The 23101-nt window shown below is 31.0% G+C and overlaps 3 protein-coding genes across 4 annotated transcripts; 2 read left to right on the forward strand and 1 right to left on the reverse strand.

Moving 5' to 3' along the window:
* Positions 1-3377: 3377 nt before the first annotated feature.
* On the forward strand, positions 3378-8024 carry LOC11422412 (alpha-farnesene synthase). Its single transcript, XM_003621179.3, has 7 exons — positions 3378-3519; positions 4989-5262; positions 5357-5726; positions 6559-6777; positions 7015-7156; positions 7265-7513; positions 7618-8024. The coding sequence occupies exons 1-7, from the start codon at positions 3400-3402 to the stop codon at positions 7903-7905; spliced, it is 1662 nt and encodes a 553-aa protein (XP_003621227.1). The 5' UTR covers positions 3378-3399; the 3' UTR covers positions 7906-8024.
* Positions 8025-10542: 2518 nt separating this feature from the next.
* On the forward strand, positions 10543-13462 carry LOC11422413 (receptor-like protein 7). The gene has a single exon (XM_003621181.3). The coding sequence runs from the start codon at positions 10596-10598 to the stop codon at positions 13392-13394; it is 2799 nt and encodes a 932-aa protein (XP_003621229.1). The 5' UTR covers positions 10543-10595; the 3' UTR covers positions 13395-13462.
* A 1693-nt stretch (positions 13463-15155) lies between these two features.
* LOC11410539 (amino acid transporter AVT1I) lies at positions 15156-21107 on the reverse strand. Of its 2 annotated transcripts, XM_024769561.2 has the most exons (4): positions 20710-20847; positions 18313-18509; positions 16494-17101; positions 15156-15952 (listed from the first exon to the last, which is right to left on the reverse strand). In XM_024769561.2, exons 2-4 carry the CDS (start codon positions 18476-18478, stop codon positions 15434-15436), a joined length of 1293 nt encoding a protein of 430 aa, XP_024625329.1. In that variant the 5' UTR covers positions 18479-18509; positions 20710-20847; the 3' UTR covers positions 15156-15433. The 2 variants fall into 2 exon arrangements, with proteins under 2 accessions (XP_024625329.1, XP_024625330.1); XM_024769562.2 differs by lacking the exon at positions 18313-18509 and having other exon boundaries at positions 20710-21107.
* Between the last annotated feature and the right edge of the window lie 1994 nt (positions 21108-23101).

Consider the following 23101-nt stretch of genomic DNA (forward strand, 5'->3'; position numbering starts at 1 on the left):
AATGTTTTTCCATCTGGTAACTATCTATTTTAATTAGATATTCATCAAATTTATCACAACCTAGGAACTAATTTTTCGTTGTCATTCATGAAATTCAGATATACTAAGCAACTTCTTAGATGTTATAGACAACAGATTCTCTAGTGATGCTAAATATTTTATAGAGCTTGTTGAGGCCTCACATTTGGGCTTAGAAGATGAAAAAATCTTGGATGTGGCCAAAATGTTTGCAATATTTTAGCTCAAAGATGCTTTCATTTCATATTCTTTCAATATCAAAGAGTTAATTCCTAACAAGGTTGTTGAAAGAGTGGTCCATGCCTTGGAGCTTCCTTCCCATTGGAGAGTATCATGGTTTGATTTGAAATAGCATGTGAAGCAATACATAACTAACAAAGCCATGGACCCCATTTTATTTGAACTCACAAAACTAAAACATTAACATAACGTAGGCCAAACTTCAAAAGGGGGTGAAGGAATTGTCCATATATGTTTTTTTACAAACAAAATCTATTATATATGAAAGGAAAAAGGATAGTACTCCATGGAAAAAGGACTTGTATATACTTAAAAAAAATCATCTATCATATTATTCTTTCAAATTTTTTAAATCTTCTCATAAGTAGAACTAACTAATTAATTAGCCTTCTTAAAAATGTCAAAAGATTCCCAATAAATATAAGAGAGTAAATTTTAGTATAATTTTGTGGCTAAAAATACACTCCCTTCGATCCTATTTATAAGAAATATTTGACTTTTTTGATTCATTATATAAATGATGTATTTGATCTATATTCTAGAGAAAGATACATTCATTATACAATAAATCTAAAAAGTCAACTTTTTTTTATAAATAGAACTGGAGGGAGTAGATGATTATTAAACATTTCAATCACACTTAATTAAATTTCAAAAATATTTACAGCTTTTTAATTTATTAAAGAAAAATAAACTTATCCCCGTGAGCTTAGCTCAGTTGGTAGGGATATTGCATATTATATGCAGGAGTCGGGGTTCGAACCCCGGACACTCCCCTTCTCCACAATTAAATTGTGTAAGCTCTAGCCTAGTGGCTACTTGACAAAAAAAATAAAAAATAAACTTCCCCTCCCCTCATAATCGCCAAACATGTCCTAAAAAGTTCAAGAGAAAGTAATACTTTAGGGACAAAAATAAAGGTTTACCCAATTATAAGTATACGATGATATGATATGAAGTCTAATTAATTCTTTCATATTAGTGATTGATGAACTGAAGCCTTTCACAACGGCATTTCAAAGGTTTCTTTCTTGCCAATGCATCTATGAATCAAAGCTTATCTATCCAAGTTTTAGTTACTTATTTTAGTTTGAGTTAAATATATTTTTCTTTCCTATAAAGTTTTTTTTAAAAAAAAAAAATTCTATTTTAGTTTCTAAAAATATCCTTCAAACATTCGTTTCCACATATTTTTATCATCAATTTATGTCCTCATGTCTATTAAAATGTCACCTATATCATATGCTTCTTGTTTTCACTTAGAACAATTTAAAATCATGTTCATAGACACAGATGGGATGCCAAAGAAAATGAAGAACTTCTTGAGTACATGAAGATTTGCTTCAATGCAGTTCAAGAAGTCAGAATGAAATTGCTTATGATATTGAAGGAGAAAAAAACGTCAATTTTGTGTTACATTACCTAAAGAAAACGGTACGAATTATGTAAATATAATGCATGTATAACATCTTCATGACCATTAATTTTTTTTTTTTTTTGGTAGATAGACAAAATGTCAAAGTCATTATAAACTCATACACACAAGTGGATTTATCGGGGTTTGAACTTCTGTCATGACATCCGGCCTAACGATTTCAGCATTTTTGCCGATTGAGCTAGGACTTATGGATTCATGACAATTAATTCTTCTCCATTCATATATGATGATTTGGTCTACAATGTGTCTCTCATCATTCGGTTGTGCAATGATCTTGGGACAGTAGTGGGAACTTTTTTTTTCATACAATAAATTACATATTTGTTTTCTTTATCTTTATTTTTAATTTAAATTTAAAAAAACACCAAGAAAAGAGAATTTGTTTATTAATAACGATAGAAATAATGACCAATTTTACAACTGGCAGAAAGATTTAAATGTTGTCCTATTATTTTTTATTTTAACTTGAGCACTTTTATTTTGAAATAGTATTTTTTATATTGCATAGATATATTCAATTTAAATAGAAAATATTAGATTAGTTTAATTTTGTAAATTAAGAGACTCTTTTGAAAATGAACTTATTGCAAGGGGAAAAAGTATAATATAGCTTATTTCATTTCATTAAAGTTATAGAAATGTTAATTATAGAATTCGGAAATGATTAACATAGCGAAATCAAAATCACGAAATTGTCCCAAAGCCTTTTTTTTTTTTTTTTTTTTTTGAAGATGTGCAAATTAGGATATTCATTGCAATGAATTGCATTAGGATTTGAAAGAATTTTCAATGGTAAAAGATTCTTGTATTATTTAATAAGACTTTTATTTCCCTCATCCATAGTGAGTGATATGATTCACTCATCTAGCTAGCCCGAGCTTGGGATCAATAGTCCGAAAGAGAAGGGACTAATGCAGCTTTGTCAATTGTATGTTATATAAATGATATGATTTTTATATCGGAACTTATACGGTACACCTCATAAATTGAGGTGTACGAATACTCTTATTTTAAAAATTTATAATTTAACGATCATTTCCGCCCGACTGTAATTAGACTTATCACCCCTTGTAATAGGGTGGAGTGTCCTTTTTGTACTCCCCTTAGCCTATAAAAAAACAAAACTTTAACACACATTTGTAAACTCATATCAATCTCGTTTTTCTTAAATAAGATGGTTGTGGATGATTTGAGTATGAACACGAAAGCTTGTCAGCAACATATGTATATAAAAATCACATAGATATTTTTTTGGTCACACAAAAAAGGCATAGATATTTTTTTTATTTTTTGATAGAAAAAGACATAGATATTTTAATGTTACTTAGATGTGGTATACAAAACCAACACAATCTATATAGAAATGACGATGACAAGCACTATAAACCAATCAGACACGAGCTTCTGCAAATAAATGGAGAAAATATTTATTTTCTTCAAAATTTTAATTGACACATTTAGCACACATTTGTAAATTCATTTCAATGTCCTCTTGCTAATAAGATATTTTTTTATTTAATTTAATGAACACGAGATCTTATCAACCACATGTACATAAAAAATGAATAGATATTTTTTATTACTACATAAAAAGGTATAGATATTTTAATGTTACGTAGGTTTGGTTCAACCTATATAAAGGATCATAAGCTTGGGTTATAGGTACAAAATCAACAGAAGTTAGAGAACCATAAAATTCAGAAATGACAATGACGAGCATCATAAATCAATCAGACATGAAGGTGGACATGAGAAGGTCTGCAAATTATAGACCCAACATTTGGAAAGACGATTTTCTGCAGTCTCTTGGCAGTAAATATGATGTGAGATATGTATTATTTTTCATATTTAATTTACTATAATTTAGGCTACATAACATAAATGATATCCTTTATTTTCATCACTAAGTGTGTGTGTATATATATATATATATATATATATATATATTAAAAAAAGGCAACTAGCTAGCAATGTATGAGTCCAGAAAGTTTGACCAACTTATGGTGCTTGGATATATTGCTTAAGAATTTAATTTATGTATACCGATAGTGTAAATATGTTTTACACCATCAATAAATTATATCTTAGAATCACTGAAAACATTTAACGTTATTCATACCTACTATTAAACTTGTTCAAAAATACCTACTATTAAACTTATTGATTTGATTTGTTGTGATTTATTACAACTTTTTACATTGTTATGTTATAAACAAATTAAACACGTTGTTTAAGAGTTTGGGCTCCACATTCTTATTTGAGTCATTGTTGGTACATAAATGATTTAATTATTTTTTGAAAGACAATTATTTAATTATTGTTATTTATAAAATATGCATAATGTTTTTTTTCCCTCTATTGAAACACTTTTAACACTCTCCCCATCCATTTAATAATAGAGGTTTATGTTCATAAAAATTGATATATTTAATCCAAATTTTACATAATATGAACCCAAAAATTTAAATATAAAAATTGATTTATTTAATCAATTTTTCGTAGACCATCATACTTTTAGAAATTAATTTCTCTAGGGTAATTATATGGGTACATCTTTAACTTTCCAACACAGTTTAAATTTTATTCTCTTTCTACCTCTTTCTTTTTTCATAACATTATTTATACATGAAATCCATCACATCATTTTGTCTATTCAAGTGTTCAAAAAGTTGCTTCTCTCTTCTCAATCTCTATCTTAAGAATTCCTTGGCACTAGTAGTTTGCTCAAAAATTAAATTTACTTATCTTTTTGAGTGACATCAATAAAAGAGCATTATTATAGCCAAGTTTGTTTAAGAAGATAATTGAAAGTGAAAAAATCAGTTCAAAACCATGTATTATCTTTATATATAGTATAAATTCACACACCAATAACACTACTATTAAAAGAGTTCACTCAATTAAGGGTTTGATCTACAATATCATACTTTTGATAAAAATATGAAACTTATTAGAATTTGAGATGAACGTTACTCAACCTTACCAAACAGGTCTGTAATTAAAAGTGATATTTATCTTTCCTTTATAAACACATGTTCATGTCATATCTCTTCTCATGTTGAATTTTATACATGATTGATGGATATTCATCCATTAAAATTGGATGATTTCTATGTTTAGTGATGGATTGGATTGAAATTGTTTAAAAAACTTTCAGTGGATTGTTAATGAATTGTTTTCATCTATCCATTATCATCAAAATCTAAATCTATCTATATTGTCATTCCTAATTTTAAATAGTTATAATAATAATAATAATAATAATAACATAGTTCAATATATTTTTGTGCAGAAAGAAGAATTTGTTGTGCAGTTAAACAAGTGGGTGATTGAAGTAAAACGCCATTTTGTTCAAGAGTTAGACATTTTGCAAAAATTAGAGTTTGTTGATTGGATTCAAAAACTAGGCCTTGCCAACCATTTTGAGAGGGAAATAGATGAGTTTCTTGAAACTATATTTGTTTCTGTCCAAAACTTCAACAAAATTAGTGTTCAACAAAATATGCACGTGTCTGCACTATGCTTCAAGCTTTTAAGGCAACATGGATACAATGTTTTTCCATCTGGTAACTATCTATTTTAATTAGATATTCATCAAATTTATCAAAACCTAGGAACTAATTTTTGGTTTTTTGGTTGTTATTTATTCATGAAATTCAGATATACTAAGCAACTTCTTAGATGTGATGGACAATAAATTCTCTAGTAATGCTAAAGATATTATAGAGCTTCTTGAGGCCTCACATTTGGGTTTAGAAGATGAAATAATCTTGGATGATGCCAAAATATTTGCAAAAAATTGGCTCAAAGATGCTTTCATTTCATATTCTATCAATATCAAGGTTGTTGAAAGAGTGGTCCATGCTTTGGAGCTTCCTTCCCATTGGAGAGTACCATGGTTTGATTTGAAATGGCACGTGAAGCAATACCAAGCTAACAAAGACATGGACCATGTTTTACTTGAATTGACAAAATTAAACTTTAACATAACACAAGCCAAACTTCAAAAAGAGGTCAAAGAATTGTCCAGGTATATATTTTTAGCTAGAGAAAGAAATAAGTTGTTTTTAGAAGAAATAATTTTTGTTGTAGCAAAAAAAAAAAGTTTTGTTTAACGTGCACAAACAAATTAGTATTGAATCATCTATAAATTTGTTTTTCACCATCAGATCATTAAATCTCATTTTATTTAATTTAGGGTTAATATGTGTTTATCCCTGCAATATTAGCGGTTTGAATTACAGGGTTTGAATCTAAAAAAAATATAAAAATACATGGGGTAAACCAGAAACCGATAATATTACATGGGGATAAATATATATTAACGCTTTAGGAACACTGAGGACCCGACGATCCTTCATGTAGCTACTTTGGCTATTGTGTGTGTGGATTTTATGGAATGAGTGAAACAATAGGCTCTTCAATAACGTTCAAAGGTCTATGTTAAAGTTGTTGGAAAAGGTTAAATTGAATTCTTTGTGGTGGCTAAAGGCTAATAATGCCACTTTTGTATTTGGTACTCAAAGATGGCGGTCGGACCCGTTACAGTGTCTGGGTATCGACTGACCTATGCTTTTGTTTTTATACACTGACAGCTTGTAATTTTAGGGTGACCTCTTGAGCACACCTTGTACTAAAGAGGACTCACTGCCGTTGTTTATATATTCCATTTTTTATTCTTAAAAAAAAAATATATTAACCTTTTAATAGTGAGATTTTTTATAGCAATGGTGAGATTGATTGATTCAATGATCTAAAATGAATATTTATTGATCCAACGATATTTCAATTTATAACATAAATTATAATCTTCATTAGTATATACTACTAATATATATTAAACATTCATATCTGTCTTTTAGGTGGTGGGAGAAACTTGGAATAAAAGAAAACTTGTGTTTTGCAAGAAATAGGTTGGTTGAAAGCTTCATGTGTGCAACTGGGGTTGCTTTCGAGACCAAGTATGAATCCTTGAGGAAATGGCTCACTAAAGTGATTATTTTCGTATTAGTGATTGATGATGTGTATGATATACACGCTTCATTCGAAGAACTGAAGCCATTCACAACGGCATTTCAAAGGTTTCTTCTCTATAAATATTTCAAATTTCGATTTTAAACCCTACAAAAATTTCGACCAAACTTTCTTCATGGTATATTTTTCATTATCAATTTTGAAAAAAATACAAAATTAAAACTATAAAGGGCATTTTAGAGAGGAAAAATGTGAAATTCGTCGTTAAATTTTGTGATGAGAAAATTTGTGAGATTTATTTCTTTTTCTATCAATAATTTTTTCGGTCATGTTCATAAACACAGATGGGACGCCAAAGAAATCGAAGACCTTCCAGATTACATGAAGTTTTGCTTCAATGCACTTCAAGATGTCACAAATGAAATTGCTTATGATATTGGAGGAGAAAAGAACTTCAATTTTGTGTTACATTACCTAAAGAAAACGGTACTAATGTTAATATATTAATCATAAACAGTAATTTTTATTTTGAAAATGTAAAAATCATTGAAAGATATGAATCAATATTTGCTTATGATCCTCACATTTTCACAGTGGATTGAATTTTGCAAAGCATTATATGTGGAAGCAAAGTGGTACAAAACCGGATATATTCCATCGTTGCAAGAATATTTGAACAATGCATGGATTACATCTTCAGGGCCATTAATTCTACTTCATTCATATTTTGGCACAGTGTATGAATTAACAAACGAGATAGATGATTTTCCGCACATATATGATGATTTGGTCTACAATGTTTCTCTCATCATTCGGTTGTGCAATGATCTTGGAACCGCAGTGGTAACTTTTTAGTTTCATTGAATAATTACATATTGGTCAATTTTACATATGTTATTAAGTGATAGAGATGATAATAATTATAGAATTTGATATTCAATTAATAGGCCGAAAGAGAAAGGGGTGATGCAGCTTCGTCAATTGTATGTTATATGAATGAAAGGAACGTTTCAGAGGAAGAAGCAAGAAAACATATACAAGACATTATAAACAATGCATGGAAAAGAATTAATGGACACTGCTCCAATCAAGATGCTTTTATGGAACCATTTTTTAATCAAGCAAGAAATGCAGCACGTGTCGCCCATACTCTTTATTTAAATGGTGATGGGTTTGGTATCCAAGATCGAGATATAAAAAAACACATTTTATCACTAGTTGTTGAACCCTTCTAGCATTTTTTTTTTTTTTTAAGATGTGCAAATTAGGATTTTCATTGGGATGTATTGCATTAGGATTTGAAAGAATTTTCAAGGGTTAAATATGTTTTTGATCCCTATAAATATATCAACTTTTTGTTTTAGTCCTTCTAAAATTTTCCTTCAACTTTTAGTCCTTATAAAATTTTGAGTCACTGCTTTTGGTCCCTATTTCAAAGTAAATTTTAGTATTTTTTTTTAATGAAATTGTACATAAATGTGTAGAATATTGTAAAAACATTTCCAAAAAAAAAATTAGAATTTTTGAAGTAAACATAAATTATATATGAATTTTTAACCATAAATAATATAAAAATTCATATTAAATTCATGTTTTGTTGAAAAATTCTAATTTTTTTTGGGGGAGATTCTTATAATATTATGAATTTTTCTGGAAAATTTGATTCAAAAATATGAATTCTACATATGAGTTTACTTTAAAAGAGGGACCAAAAGTGAAGATGAAAAAATTTTTAGGGACTAAAAGTTGAAGGAAAATTTTAGAGGGACTAAAACAAAAATTTGATATATTTATAGGGACTAATAACATATTTAACCCAATTTTCAATGGTAAAATATTCTTATATCATTTAATAAAACTTTTTTTTAGTCAAGTAACACACCGACGAGAAATTTACCTCTTAAAATGAATAAATAGGGTTTCAGAATTCTAATCATTGACCCCACATATTCAATACAACATCTCTACAAATTTAGCTAAATTCACGACAACAACACTTTAAAATAATCTAAATATATTATTGTAGGAGTATTAAATTAAAGGGTGAACTAGTGTTTGTTCCTCATGGGATTGTAGAGAGTAGGGAAGACAGGATGTGCACAAACAAAAAAGAATAAAAGATAACATCAGTAGGGATCCCATTCCAATTTACAATATCACTCTTTTGCCCTTTTGATGAAGACCAACTCCATCAAACGCTGCAGTCCATGATATTGACAAACACACCAGATACATAAGAAAGCAGACTCAAATTATCCAACCAAATTGTTGGCAAGATAATCAATGCAACCAATATCACAAAGGATTTCTTTGCACTAATTGATAAACCAAATACTTGAAACTCTTCGGTGCAAGAGATGTTTTTTAAACAAACAGTAAATAATTTAATTTATAGTCTTAGAGTTTATATATTAGGTCTAACTTATCTTTACAAAACCGATTTATAAGACGAGAGCTGCTTATGCTTTACAAACACTAATGTCATATCTCTGAACGATGTGGAACTAAATCTCCACCCCCTTAAAGTCAACACAATAAAGGTGTTTGAAGCTACAATGAAGGCAACCCAAATGCTCTATCATATATATATCCTTATCAAATTCATTATCTCTAGATCTTTTTTAATAGTTTTCTTTTTAGATTTTTCTCTGCCTCTAGTAATTTGATTAACCTACCTCTGGTCTAATGTAGTCTTTACTACATAATCTACGTATATTCTCTTTGAACGAAGCTACTCTATCTCTATCTGATTTCACCATTTCTAATTCTTTCATTATGTGTTTTGTTTACACACATTCAACACAACATCTTCATCTTCGCTACATTAATTTATTTTATTCTTGGGTTGATTCCATATTGTCCAACACTCTCTCATACAATCATAAAATACGTAATAATTTATTAAAAACAAAGATAAAAAATGATAGCTATAGTTGCTTCTTAATTGTTAAGATTTTTTTCCTCTGTTGACCAGAACTAAAATAGTCTTGGAAGACAAAAGAACAAGATCAAGCTCAAAATTTTAATTAATTTAGACTCTTAAATTTTTTACAATTAAAAAAGATATATGGTGTATAATATATGTAGCACTAAAATACATTCTGTTATTTGTAAATCAAGAAAATGAACATATACACGTTATGTTATTTCGATTATGCATGCTTAACTTTGTATGTTAAATACTACTCGACCAAAAAGAAGAAAAATAACTCTGTATGTTAAATATCGTATATAGTATTTGGAGTCCTAAAGTACATGTTATTCTTTAATGAAAAAATGAACATGTATATATTATGTCATTTCAATTATGCATGCTTAACTTTTTAAAATTATTTTCAATAATTTTGTGCAAGCTCTTAAATGGATAGTCAAATAATTTTCAATACTACTTGATTAAAGTTTTATGCATACAACCAAATAATAAAATGTTGAGTAAATGAAAGGAGAAAACAAATCACTGTGTCGAATAAGAAATAAAATTGCACAGGAACAATTGTCTCAGTCAAAATATTAAATTGTTTTCCAAAAATGCAAGTAGCAAGAAAATCAGAGCAAACTGCTGAGTCAAATAATAGAGACAAATGAAATTTGTAGAATTTAGATAAAAGTCATATTAAGTTAGATAAAAGTCTTTTTCACAAAAAAAAGTAAGATAAAAGTCTTGTATAAAACACATGTGTTAGAATAGAGTACAATAAAGATGAAATAAAATTGTTGATTCTACTATAAGAGTCAAGATTCAAATACCTTTTGTTGAATTTAAACAGTAAAGGAGACAAGATATAGACCTGTGATGTAGTCCTAAACCAAGTTCACTAAAAATATTTTTATTTGTTATATGCAGTGCATTCCTTTAGCATATAAGAACCACCTAGTACGTGTCTAGCATTTCATCAAAATTTTCAGATTAAAGTATTAAGATACAATGGTGTTTGTCTGGTCTCTTGTTTTGTTAGTAAAATTTCTTTTCCTTTATTCACTATTTTCTCTTTTATTTACTGCATGTTTTCCTGAAATTCAGCCAAAGTGTCATCCATATGAAAGCCATGCCTTGTTGCAATTTAAGGAAGGCTTTGTTATCAATAACCTAGCCTCGGATAATCTTCTCGGTTATCCTAAAACGGCAGCTTGGAATTCCAGCACAGATTGCTGCTCGTGGGATGGAATTAAATGTCACGAGCACACAGATCATGTGATTCACATCGATCTTAGTAGCAGCCAACTTTATGGTACAATGGATGCAAATAGCAGTCTCTTTCGTCTTGTGCACCTTCGAGTTCTTGATCTTTCTGATAATAACTTCAATTACTCTAAAATCCCGTCCAAGATAGGTATGCTTTCGCAACTAAAATTTCTGAACCTTTCTCTTAGCTTATTCTCTGGAGAAATTCCACCACAAATTTCACAGTTGTCCAAGCTGCAGTCTCTTGATCTAGGCTTAAGAGATATAGCAAGTCCTAAAGGTAGTGCAGTTAATCTGTTGCAACTCAAATTGTCCAGCCTCAAAAGCATAATTAAAAATTCCACAAAACTTGAGATCCTTTTTCTTAGTGATGTGACAATTTCATCTACTTTACCAGACACACTCACAAATTTAACATCATTGAAAGAACTATCTCTATACAATTCGGATTTGTATGGTGAATTTCCAGTTGGAGTATTTCATCTTCCAAACTTGAAAGTTCTAGATTTGAGATATAATCAAAATCTCAATGGTAGTTTGCCTGAGTTTCAATCTAGTTCACTCTCCAATTTACTACTTGACGAGACAGGTTTCTATGGTACACTGCCAGTATCCATTGGAAAGCTTCGTTCTTTAATTTCCCTATCAATTCCAGATTGCCATTTCTTTGGATATATTCCTTCTTCGCTTGGAAACCTCACACAACTCGTTCAGATAAGCCTTAAAAATAACAAATTTAAGGGCGACCCTTCTGCATCCTTGGTAAATCTTACGAAGCTAAGCCTCTTGAATGTAGGTTTGAATGAATTTACTATTGAGACCATCTCATGGGTAGGTAAGCTCTCATCAATAGTTGGCTTGGATATATCCTCAGTCAATATTGGCAGTGACATCCCATTATCTTTTGCAAATCTCACTAAACTAGAAGTATTAATTGCAAGAAATAGCAATATAAAGGGAGAAATTCCTTCTTGGATAATGAACCTAACAAATTTAGTTGGCTTGAACCTACGCTCTAATTGTTTGCATGAAAAGATAAACCTAGACACATTTTTGAAGCTCAAAAAGCTAGTTTTTCTTAATTTATCATTCAACAAACTGTCATTGTACACTGGACAAAGTTCTTCCCTTATGACCGATTCTCGAATTCAAGTCTTACAATTGGCTTCATGCAATTTTGTTGAGATTCCAACATTTATAAGAGATCTGGATGATCTGGAATTTCTTATGTTGTCAAACAACAATATAACATCGCTACCCAATTGGTTGTGGAAAAAAGCAAGTCTACAAAGCTTAGATGTTTCCCACAATTCATTGTCAGGAGAAATATCCCCATCCATATGCGATTTAAAATCGCTCGCGACTCTTGATTTATCGTTCAACAACTTAAGAGACAACATTCCTTCATGTCTAGGAAACTTTAGTCAATCCTTAGAAAATCTGGATCTAAATGGGAACAAATTGTCAGGCGTCATTCCTCAAACATACATGATAGAAAATTCCCTTCAGCAGATTGATCTCAGTAACAACAAACTGCAGGGTCAGTTGCCAAGGGCATTGGTCAACAACAGAAGGCTAGAGTTCTTTGATGTTAGTTATAACAATATCAATGATTCATTTCCATTCTGGATGGGAGAATTGCCCGAGCTAAAGGTGCTGTCTTTAAGTAACAACGAATTTCATGGAGACATTAGGTGCCCTATCTACATGACATGCACATTTCCCAAGCTTCACATTATTGACCTTTCCCACAATGAGTTCTCTGGAAGTTTTCCATCAGAAATGATCCAAAGATGGAATGCAATGAAAACTTCCAACGCAAGTCAATTACAATATGAGCAAAAACTGTTATTATACTCGGGGTCGAACAATTCAGGAGAGTATCATGCAGCTGCAGATAAGTTTTATTCATTCACAATGTCAAACAAAGGGTTGACTAGGGTTTATGAGAAACTTCAAGAGTTTTACAGCTTGATAGCCATTGATATTTCAAGCAACAAAATCGGTGGAGAGATACCACAAGTCATAGGCGACTTGAAGGGTCTTGTTTTGCTCAACTTGTCAAATAACCTCCTTATTGGCAGCATTCCATCTTCAGTAGGGAAGCTTTCAAACCTTGAAACACTAGATCTTTCTCACAACAGTCTCTCTGGGAAAATTCCACAACAGTTGGCTGAAATCACCTTTTTGGAGTACTTAAATGTGTCCTTTAATAAACTCAGAGGTCCTATACCACAAAATAATCAGTTTTCTACATTCAAAGGTGATTCATTTGAGGGTAACCAAGGTCTGTGTGGGGATCAGCTGTTAAAGAAGTGTATAGATCCTGCAGGGCCTTCTACTTCTGATGATGATGAGGACGACTCAGGATCATCGTTCTTTGAATTATACTGGACAGTAGTGCTTATTGGGTATGGAGGTGGATTTGTTGCTGGTGTTGCATTGGGAAACACTTACTTTCCACAGGTATTTGCATGGTGTAGAGATTGCCTTAGCGTTTCAGTTATGATATTTCTTAATAAGATTTTTAAGAGACATTAATGAATTGTTTTTATGTTATGATGGCTCAAAAGGGTCTTGTTAGTTGAAAGCAATAAATTTGTTAGTCCTCTGTATTTATGGTTCTCATTTGCTTTAGTTTTCTTTTGTTGTTGTAATTGCATCTGGTAAGATTTTGCTTGCAATTGTTTTGGTTATTGGTTGCCGCTGACCCGTTCTCCGCACATCAATGTTTATTGGTGTGATTTTTTATCCGAATTCGCAACACAAAAGTGTCTGCATTATGGAAATTGATATTTAAGTGGCTTGAGATTGTTGAGATTTTAAGGATTTAAAGAAATTGAGTGATAAAAGCTATAAAAGCTTGAACGGAAATTAGACTCGAGAATCATTTCAGAGTAAGAGATAAGTAAAATGGAGTACAATGGATCTATTCATAGAGCATATTGACACACTTAACCAACAACCAAACTAACCTAAACTAACTAATTAACCAATTACCTAATTATCTAATTATCACTAATCTTAACGAAGATCAAGCTTGATCAGGTAGTGTATGATGAGATTGTACAACACTTTCTGCTGTGTAGTGCTCCAGTTCAGTGCAAAAAGAGGGTGATGAAATTAATATGGTTAACAACTAGGTGCATTTGGTTGGAACAAAACGATATCCTTCTCAACCTTAAGGCGATTTCGAGGTCACAAATTAAATAAAAAAGTCGGCGTGATCTTGGTTTATCAACATGAATGAGAAAATATATTTATTTTTTTTGGCGTTGCTACCCTTTAGCTTTATTTTGGGTTTTGAGTAATGTGTGAGTGTTGGTCGACATGGATCTCTCCAAACGGATTTTTGATGAAGTTCTTGTTGAATGGGAGAGTTACGCTTTCAATGTGGAAGTGGTTTATGAAAGGATGCCGATGTTTTGCACTCATTGTCGTATAATTGGCCATAATGTCTCTTACTGTAAATGGTTGCATCCTACTGATAATGAGCAGGTGGATCATGTGAAGAGAATTTCAGAGGTGGAGGCGCCTAAGAAAGGAAAGCAACAGTGGGCTGATCATGGTAGAAATACTCATGTTGGTACCTCAGGAGTTGCTACCACCGGGGCGGTTGAGCGTACATTAGTTCCTCAACAAGTACTCGAGGAGAATCATGAGGTATCAAAGGAACTTCCAGATCGGCATGTAGGTCATAAAGTTTTCCGTTCTGATGAGGAATATGTGAACACAAATGAAACAGAAACTGTGCATGGGAAGCCGAAGCAGATTGCGAATTCTAAAGCTAGTACCTCATTTCATTTTCCGTTGGTGAATGTTACAGATGAGGTGGTGCCAAACCATATTGATACATTGAGAATGGCTCAGCAAACTGAGTCTAATTCTCCTACTCTAGAACTGGTTCAGCCCTTGGTCTCAGCTGAGGTTGCATCTCCTGGTATATCTACTGCAACGATTACTTCCCCTACACGAGAAGTTGTTCCGGAAACGCAGAAAGTTCAGCAAACTAATATATGCCTGGTTTTACAAAAAGATTTCAACTTGATTCGGCATATTATTTTGGTAAAAGATACAGACAATTCCAATGCTCCTTTCACACCATATCTAACAAAGAAGCAGAAAAAAGAAATCAACAGAACCTACAAAACCCGTTCAAAGGGTGATGTTAGTCCTCCTGATCAATGAAGGTCCTCTTTTGGAACATTATAGGCATTGGCAATGTGGAATCTCGTATTGCTTTTAAAAATTTGTCTTAATCATCGCCCTCTTTTGATGTGTTATTGTGTCAATGAATCTTGCTTACATAGAACAATCTCTTTATCATTCTCATATCAAAAGATTAAAAAAAAATCCAACATTATCCCAAATATAAATGAATTGGCCAAAATCAAAATAGGCCAGAGTCAGGTATGACTGATCGTTTATTGGGATCAGGTACCCTTCACATTCCTAACAAAAAGGTTGTTGAGTTTATCCAACGGCCACTAGAGTTTAATCGGACATTGGATAACTCAACGGCTGGGATTCCAGCAGAGAGATATACATGAGAATGAACAACTACATAATACTTTTGCCTATTACAAATTTTGTACTATTTCAACAACTGAAGTATATGTCCCAGATATTCCCACTGCTATAGCTACAAATATTATTACCACAATTGTCACTGTCTCAAACTCAAACTTCATATAACTTCCAGAAATCCTCAAGTAACACAAACATGGTAGCAAAATAGAAGCAGTGACACTTAAAAATGCTCCAACCAATGACATGAGAGATCCAAAGAAAGGAACAACCAATGCAACAATAACAGTGCTGATTACAAGGACAGTGCTCACAAACATATTGGTCACTCTATTATTCTTGTATGTCCTTGGAAGTAAATCTTTTAAAGCATTTGTAATTGGTGTTGCCATTAAAGCAAATTTGGATATTGGATTCACCAATGTTGTGTATATTGCTATTCTTGAACTTATTTTGTTTAGTGGTAAGTTTAATGTTATTTGTGAATCAACTTTTGAACCAAACATTAAGTAACCAATTATAGCCATTGATGCATAACCAGCCGTGGTTAATATAAAGCATACAATTAGCACCTGCAATATCAGGGAAAATACATTACAATTTTAAAACAACATATATAAAGAAGTGCTGAAATTATTAAAACCATATCTTGAGATTTTGATTATTTATACGGATGTTTTAAAAACCAAACCAAACTAGGTGGTTCATTCAGTTGAACCATGAACTAACATGTATGATTTGGTTATTAAGCAAATCACATGTTGACTATGGTTTGTCTCAATTGAGTTGTTTAAAGCACTTGAACCATGATCCGAAGGTCTCTTAAGTTCCATGCGATGTTTGGTTTTAAAACATTCGCTTATACATATAAACTTCTGAACTCAACTACTCGTTAACCTATGTTTGGTGAGGCGGTACAATTTCCACGTTTGAACAAAAGCACGGCATCAATCCACGTTTATAAAGAAGCTACTAATATTAGCTTCTAAAAACCACGGTAAAAAGAGCTTCAAATGAACGGCAAGGTGGCAAAACGCAAAAGCAAACATATACTAAGAATTTTATAGAGATCACAAATTAAAACACACCCAAAAAAAAAGTAGAAGCACTTACATTAGAGAATTGGTGTTTATTCCTCATGGAATTGTAGAGAGTAGGGAAAACAGGATGTGCACAATAACAAAAAGCATACAAGCTAACAGCTGTTGGAATTCCACTCCAGTTTACAATATCACCCTTTTGATGAACACCAATTCCATCAAATGCTGCAGTCCATGATATTGACAAAATAATAACACCAGAAGCAAACACACCACTTGCAGATACATAAGAAAGCAGACTCAAATTATCCAACCAAATTGTTGGCAAGATAATCACTGCAACCAATATCACAAAGAATTTCTTTGCACCAATTGATAAACCAAATACTTGAAACTCTTCAATTGGGAATAAATTACTCAAATTGTCACCTTCAAGAATCAAGAATCCAATTGAAACCAAGTATAGCTCTGTGTACATTGATATTGATACTATTAATCTTCCTATTTTTCCAAATGCAAGTTCACCTATATCTGGATATGTTTTAATGTTTGAATTTTTTTCCATGCATCTTTTCATTAGTATGCCTGAGTAAAATGCTGCTGCTGCAATGCAAAATAAAAGTGCTAAACTTAACCATCCTCCTGAGGCTAATGCATATGGAACTGAAAGTATCCCAACACCTGTGAAAATCAAAGTCACATAAACATCATTAGCAATTTTATTCTATTTTCAGTTTTATCGTCGCTAAATGTTAGAATCGTCAAAATAAAATATTAGTTTCATTTCTATTTATTTTTTAAATTTTTGTTGTAGTTCGTAGACCTGTCATTACTTAACCGGGATTGTAAGGCCCTGGTTCAACTTTTCTTTATAGAATATGTTTTGAAGAAATTAAGCATTGCTAAATCAGAGTTAAGCATTGTCATAGACATTAAGGTTGATATTTCAATAGCTAATTAATATGTTCCTAAATGCCAAAGTTTTAGTATGAGTTAAATTTCTTAGGTTCTCTCACTTTAGTCTCTAAAGCATCTCTTTTTGAAATGCACTTTCAGTTTACATGGGAAGTTTTTCTAGAAAGCTTCAGATTAATTCAGTTTTGCATGCCGAGCTTCGTGGTATTGAGCAGGCCCATACTCGTGGATGGTTGCACCTTTGGATTGAGAGTGACTCGCAGCTTGCCATTCAGGCTTCCAAATCTCATTACATTGTTCCTTAGGACCTTCGTAACCGCTGGAGCAATTGTTTTGGGGCTTGAATATGCAGCTTCTGTTTTCTCATGTTTTCAGGGAAGGTAACTCTTGTGCTGATACACTAGCAGCCTTAGGGCATGACTGTTCTGATATTTCTTGGTGGGATACTATTCATGTCAGCTTTTTGGGAGAATTTTTTCGGGATCGCTGTAATCTCCCCAATTTTCTCTTTTGTTAGCTTACTTTTGTTTTTCCTGTTTGGGGTTTTAGCCTAGTCCCCCCTTCTTGTATTCTTTTCCCTTTTTTTAATAATATTTACGAGTGATTGACAGAAGATGAGGGGCTCTAAGGGGTGCCAACATAGTTTAGATGTATAGTTTCTTTGATACCATTACACTCTTGATTCAGCCTAAAAAACAAGAATCTCTAACATGACATTATAGAACTCTATAATTATATATCTACAACATAATCATAACTATAAAGGGAATTCCAAAATAAATCTTAAATCTTGGTCGGACATTTTTGCTGTATAATTGTCTTTTACAACCCATTTTGTAAATTTACACAATAAAATATATTCTATGTAACTAAAATGAAAACAAACATCACACAATAAAATACATATACAGAAAAAGTGTAACAGAAAAGAGAAAAACATAGTGGAAAATGGATCTTAGATTTAGTGAGAGAAAAACCTGAAATTGCATTGAGTCCATTAACACATGTATGAAAGAAAGATACTGTATTTTTGTTTGAAGGATGAGAAACAATGACTTTCTCTTCATCAATGGAATGTCCTAACTTCCACTCAGATAGTAAAGGAACATTTAAGGGTGAGTTGTTGAGAACTTTTTCTGACATTGGAAGAAACTGAGTTGTTGATGGAAGAAACCTAGGATATTTTGTTCTCAATTAAATATAAACTGAATTTTCAAAATCTCAAAGGTTTCATATATATATATATACTAGGTGATAAATGGTCCAATAGTGATCTGTACCAAATTGAACAATTCAATTCTCATTTGCCAACCACATAAAAGAACACATTACATATCTCTCTATCAATGTAAAAATATAGTGAAAATAAAAATATTTCAAATTGACTTTGTGGCTTTTATTGTTTAACTTTTACTATAATTTTAACTAATCAAGCATATATCATTGATCATAATTTTTGAATATAATATACCTTAATTATTGATCACTATAGAAGATACTCTTGCTTCGATAGATACTATACATTTTTTACTCAATCATGTCGATATATGGAACACATTAAGATTGTTTAATCTTGCCAGTCAAACACTAAGGGTGAGATTGCAACCTTCAAGGAAAAGTAGGAAACGTGTATTAAAAAAAACACCATAAACATGGCTTGTCCTTTCCTTTTACATATAAAAATAAAAATGATACAGTAAGCATGGGCCCACTAAAACACGTGACACATAGTAAAGATATAAAAACACGAGTTTTGCTAACGAGTGTTGTTACGACACTCGTTTAATTTTCTAATTAAGAAATTATTTTTGAAAAATGTTTAATATTTCAATTTCCGATCAAAATATTTAAAAACTTATTATTTAAAATTCTTAAAGAATAGTCTTAGACACCCGCTAGGGTTTTCCTAAAAATATTTAAAAAATCTTAATAACACGTTTTAGAAATGGTGAAGAGAAAAAGGAAGAGAAAAAGGAAGGGACAAAGACGTAAAGAGTTAAGAATTGTAAGTTGTGGGGGCCATATTTGACATATATACATTGGATTTAGAATAAGTTGGACATGCTGAGCTCCAAACTGAATTGAGTGGTTCCAACCTTGCTAACTAGTCTCATTGGAACATTCATTGAAAAAAACAAGGTAAAATTACATTTTTAGTCCCTTAACTTAATTTCAGATAATATTTTGGTCATTTACCTTTTTTTTCATTTCAATTTGGTCCTTTTTGTCCATTTTCATATGAATTTTTAAGTTTAAAATTTATGATTTTATTTTCTTATGGTCTTTCAGTCTTCAAATCTATGATCCTCTTCTATGTTTGCATAAGAATATTAGATTTGAAGCTTGAAAATGTATATGAAAATGGACAAAAATGACCAAATTGAAATGAAAAAAAGATAAAGGACCAAACTGTTACCTGAAATTAAGTTAAGAGACTAAAAGTGTAATTTTACCAAAAAACAAAAAGATAAGAGAAATTTGAAATCAGATTTTTTTTTTATCACTACGTCAACTAGTTTCGTTGGTGGAATGATGTTGCATGGTTCTTTGTTCGATTCCAGCTTGCTGCAATATTTTGTTTTTAATTTTTACACCAAATTTATAATTCAACTCAATTTTAAATATCGAGACACTTTTAATCGGAATCAATTTTATATAATCAATTTGTTCAAATTCAATTTTTGTCAAATAGATAAAACTTAGATGGTACAAAAAAACTTAAAGGATTCAATTAAATAACTTAAAGAGTCTATGTGGTACGAAAAAACTTAAAAGAACCGACTTATTATAATTAAATAATTTAAAATATCTCTTGTATAATTTAGTCAATTTTTAAATAAAAACAGAAAATGTTATGTCCAAAATTAGTGCTAACAAACCTTAATTCCAATCCAAACTAGAAAGAGACAAGGATGAAATTGAGAATGCTTGAACCAAAGAAAATATAACAGGTGTATACTTGGTGACTATTAGATAAAACTCGTCCTCAAAATCCCATCCTCACTAACGATAAAACATTTTGGTCACATGAAAGAACCGTTGGAAGTGATGATAAGAACAATGATTTAATCAAAGGAATAAATCAAAAGAATAAAAACAATTGTTTCTCTATCTGTGTGGACATGAAGTTTCATAGGACAACAAGATAGCACATACAAGAGTATAGCACCACACATTAATTATATATCTTTTACTAATTAAGGACCAACATAATTAGCATCACAAAACTATGGTTTTAGGCTAAACAAATCTAATAATTGCCAATTAAATATAACAACAACAATAACAACAAAAAAATCTAATTTAAATTTTATTGAAAAACATCTATGTTTTGTAAAACATACTCACAAAACAACTAAAGTTAATAAGGTTACCTGATAAAGCATTGAGACCATTGAAACAAGTTTTAAGGAATGATGTGGTGACATTGTTACTGGGATTGTTGCCAGAAATTTGGCTTCCTTCATGCTCTGCTATTAAGGGAATATTCAGAGCAACATCTTCACTACACTGCTGCCACTTATCACCTTCACCTTCCATTGATAGTTTCAAGAAAGATAGAGGTAGAGTTTTGTTGTTTGCTACTTCTTAGTTTACCAAGACTATGGACAATGTTTATCTCTTATTCAGAAATAATAATAATAATCTTTAGTGCACTTCGTTTTTCTTTTTATAGATTGGCTCTTTTGATGAGATAAGTTAGTTTATGTTGGATAGGTATAAGTAAGTATGGATGGTGATCGAAACATAGTCACATAATTCGCAATACACGTTACTATGGATATGGATTTGCGGTACACGATTTGAGATAAAATTAATATGTTATATAGTTTTGGTACTAGTTGGTTCGTACTAATTAAATATAGTAAGCTATCAGCAAGCTATTACCTCAAAAAAAAATATAGTAAGCTATCAGTAAGTTTTAAGAAATCGATTCTTTTTAACTAGCATTTTAACAAAAAAGGTAGAAGAATAGTCAGCTGCAACAAACTAATTTCCACTTCACAAAACCTTTTTACTAATATTTTAAATATAGTATCACTAAACTTTTAAGAAGTTGATTCTTTTTAATTACTAGCATTTTAAACAAAAAAGGTAGAAGAATCGTAGTCAGCTGCAACAAACTAGTTTCCACTTCACAAAACCTCTTTACTAGCATTTTAAATATAGTAAGCTATCATTAAATTTTTAAGAAATCGATTATTTTTACTAGCATTTTAAATAAAAAAAAAAAAAAAGTAGAAGAATCATAGTCGGCTGCAGCAAACTAGTTTCCACTTCACAAAACCTTTTTACCAGCATTTTAAATATCGTAAGCTGTCAGTAAATTTTTAATGAATCGATTCTTTTTACGCATTTTAAACAAAAAAAGGTAGAAAAATCGTAGGTAGCAGCAACAAACTAGTTTCCACTTCACAAAACCTTTTTTCATACTCACTTTTTTCTCTTATCGTTGTTATTTTTCACAAGTATTCCTGCAAATATTTTTCGCTCCCTGGGATTTCTCCTTTCTCTTGTATCTCTTACTCAACCTCATCTTCATCTTTCTTCAATTTTCACCCAATTGTCTCTGTTTTCTGTTTTCCACAAATTACAAGATAATTATGGTGCAAACCAATTTGCAAAAGTACCACGAACCACTACACACGTACCAATTCGTGGTTCGCAACATGTTAATATAATTATATGACTATGAATTGTAACAGTGGTGGTTCTAATGCCCGGCGAGCCCGTGCACTTGCCCGGGCTCCGGCCCAAGTTTTTTGCAATTTTTTATCTAAATTCCCCTGAATATCTTATATATAGGACAATTTTTTTAGATTTTTTTATTATTTTCATGCAATTTCTTATGTAAACCCATAAAAATATGTTGCAAATTTTTTTTCCCAAGCTTTATAATAATCCTGACTCCACCACTTGATTGAAATAAGGAAAATATTTGGCAGACACCTCATCGGATGTATGCACCTTAATAGAGAAATTGATAAGAAAAAGTAACGTGAATAAGATGTTGAATGTGTCTAAAGAAATAGAGATATACGCATATTATTGTAGTTGAAATAATCGATAAATATAAATAAAATAGTATTTTTACCCAAAAAAAATAGTATTTTTAATTAATCTTTCATTTTCTTCTATTATAATTATAATTATAATAATAAAACTGAAAAGCGACATGAAGTGATAGGTGGGACTGCAAAAGTTAGGTGTTTGTATATTTTAGAGGGAATATCCTCTTGTTATTTTACAGGGCTTAGAAGAAATATTTTAAGACTTTCTTACATAGATTCTGCTTGATATACTCTTATACTTTTATTTTTTTTTATAGTTGGAGTTCGAATTTCGAACCTTACATATTTTTATATATTATTCATACCAACTGAGTTAAACTCACGATGACTTCTTTATTTTTAAAACAATAAAAAACGGATGTAATATTTCTAAAAGTTATTATTTTTGAAAAAACATGATTCTTTTTCTTCTTAAAAAAACTATAACAAATAGACTCTTTATCTCAATCACAATACTAGATTATATAATATAAACTGTATGACATAATTTAGTAATTGACCTCAATAAATAGTGCATTTATCATTTTTTTTTATATTATGTATATTTTACATTTTAACTCTTTCTATGTCTTTTCTTTCTTTCCTTCTTTTTACAAATATCCACCAATTTCTTTCCTTCTTTTCTTTATATGTTTATATGCATCTTTTTTTCCTATGAGTCGTCTGGATTTGAATAACTACGATAACAGGTGCT

Source organism: Medicago truncatula, chromosome 7, assembly GCF_003473485.1.
Source record: "Medicago truncatula cultivar Jemalong A17 chromosome 7, MtrunA17r5.0-ANR, whole genome shotgun sequence".
NCBI lineage: Eukaryota > Viridiplantae > Streptophyta > Magnoliopsida > Fabales > Fabaceae > Medicago > Medicago truncatula.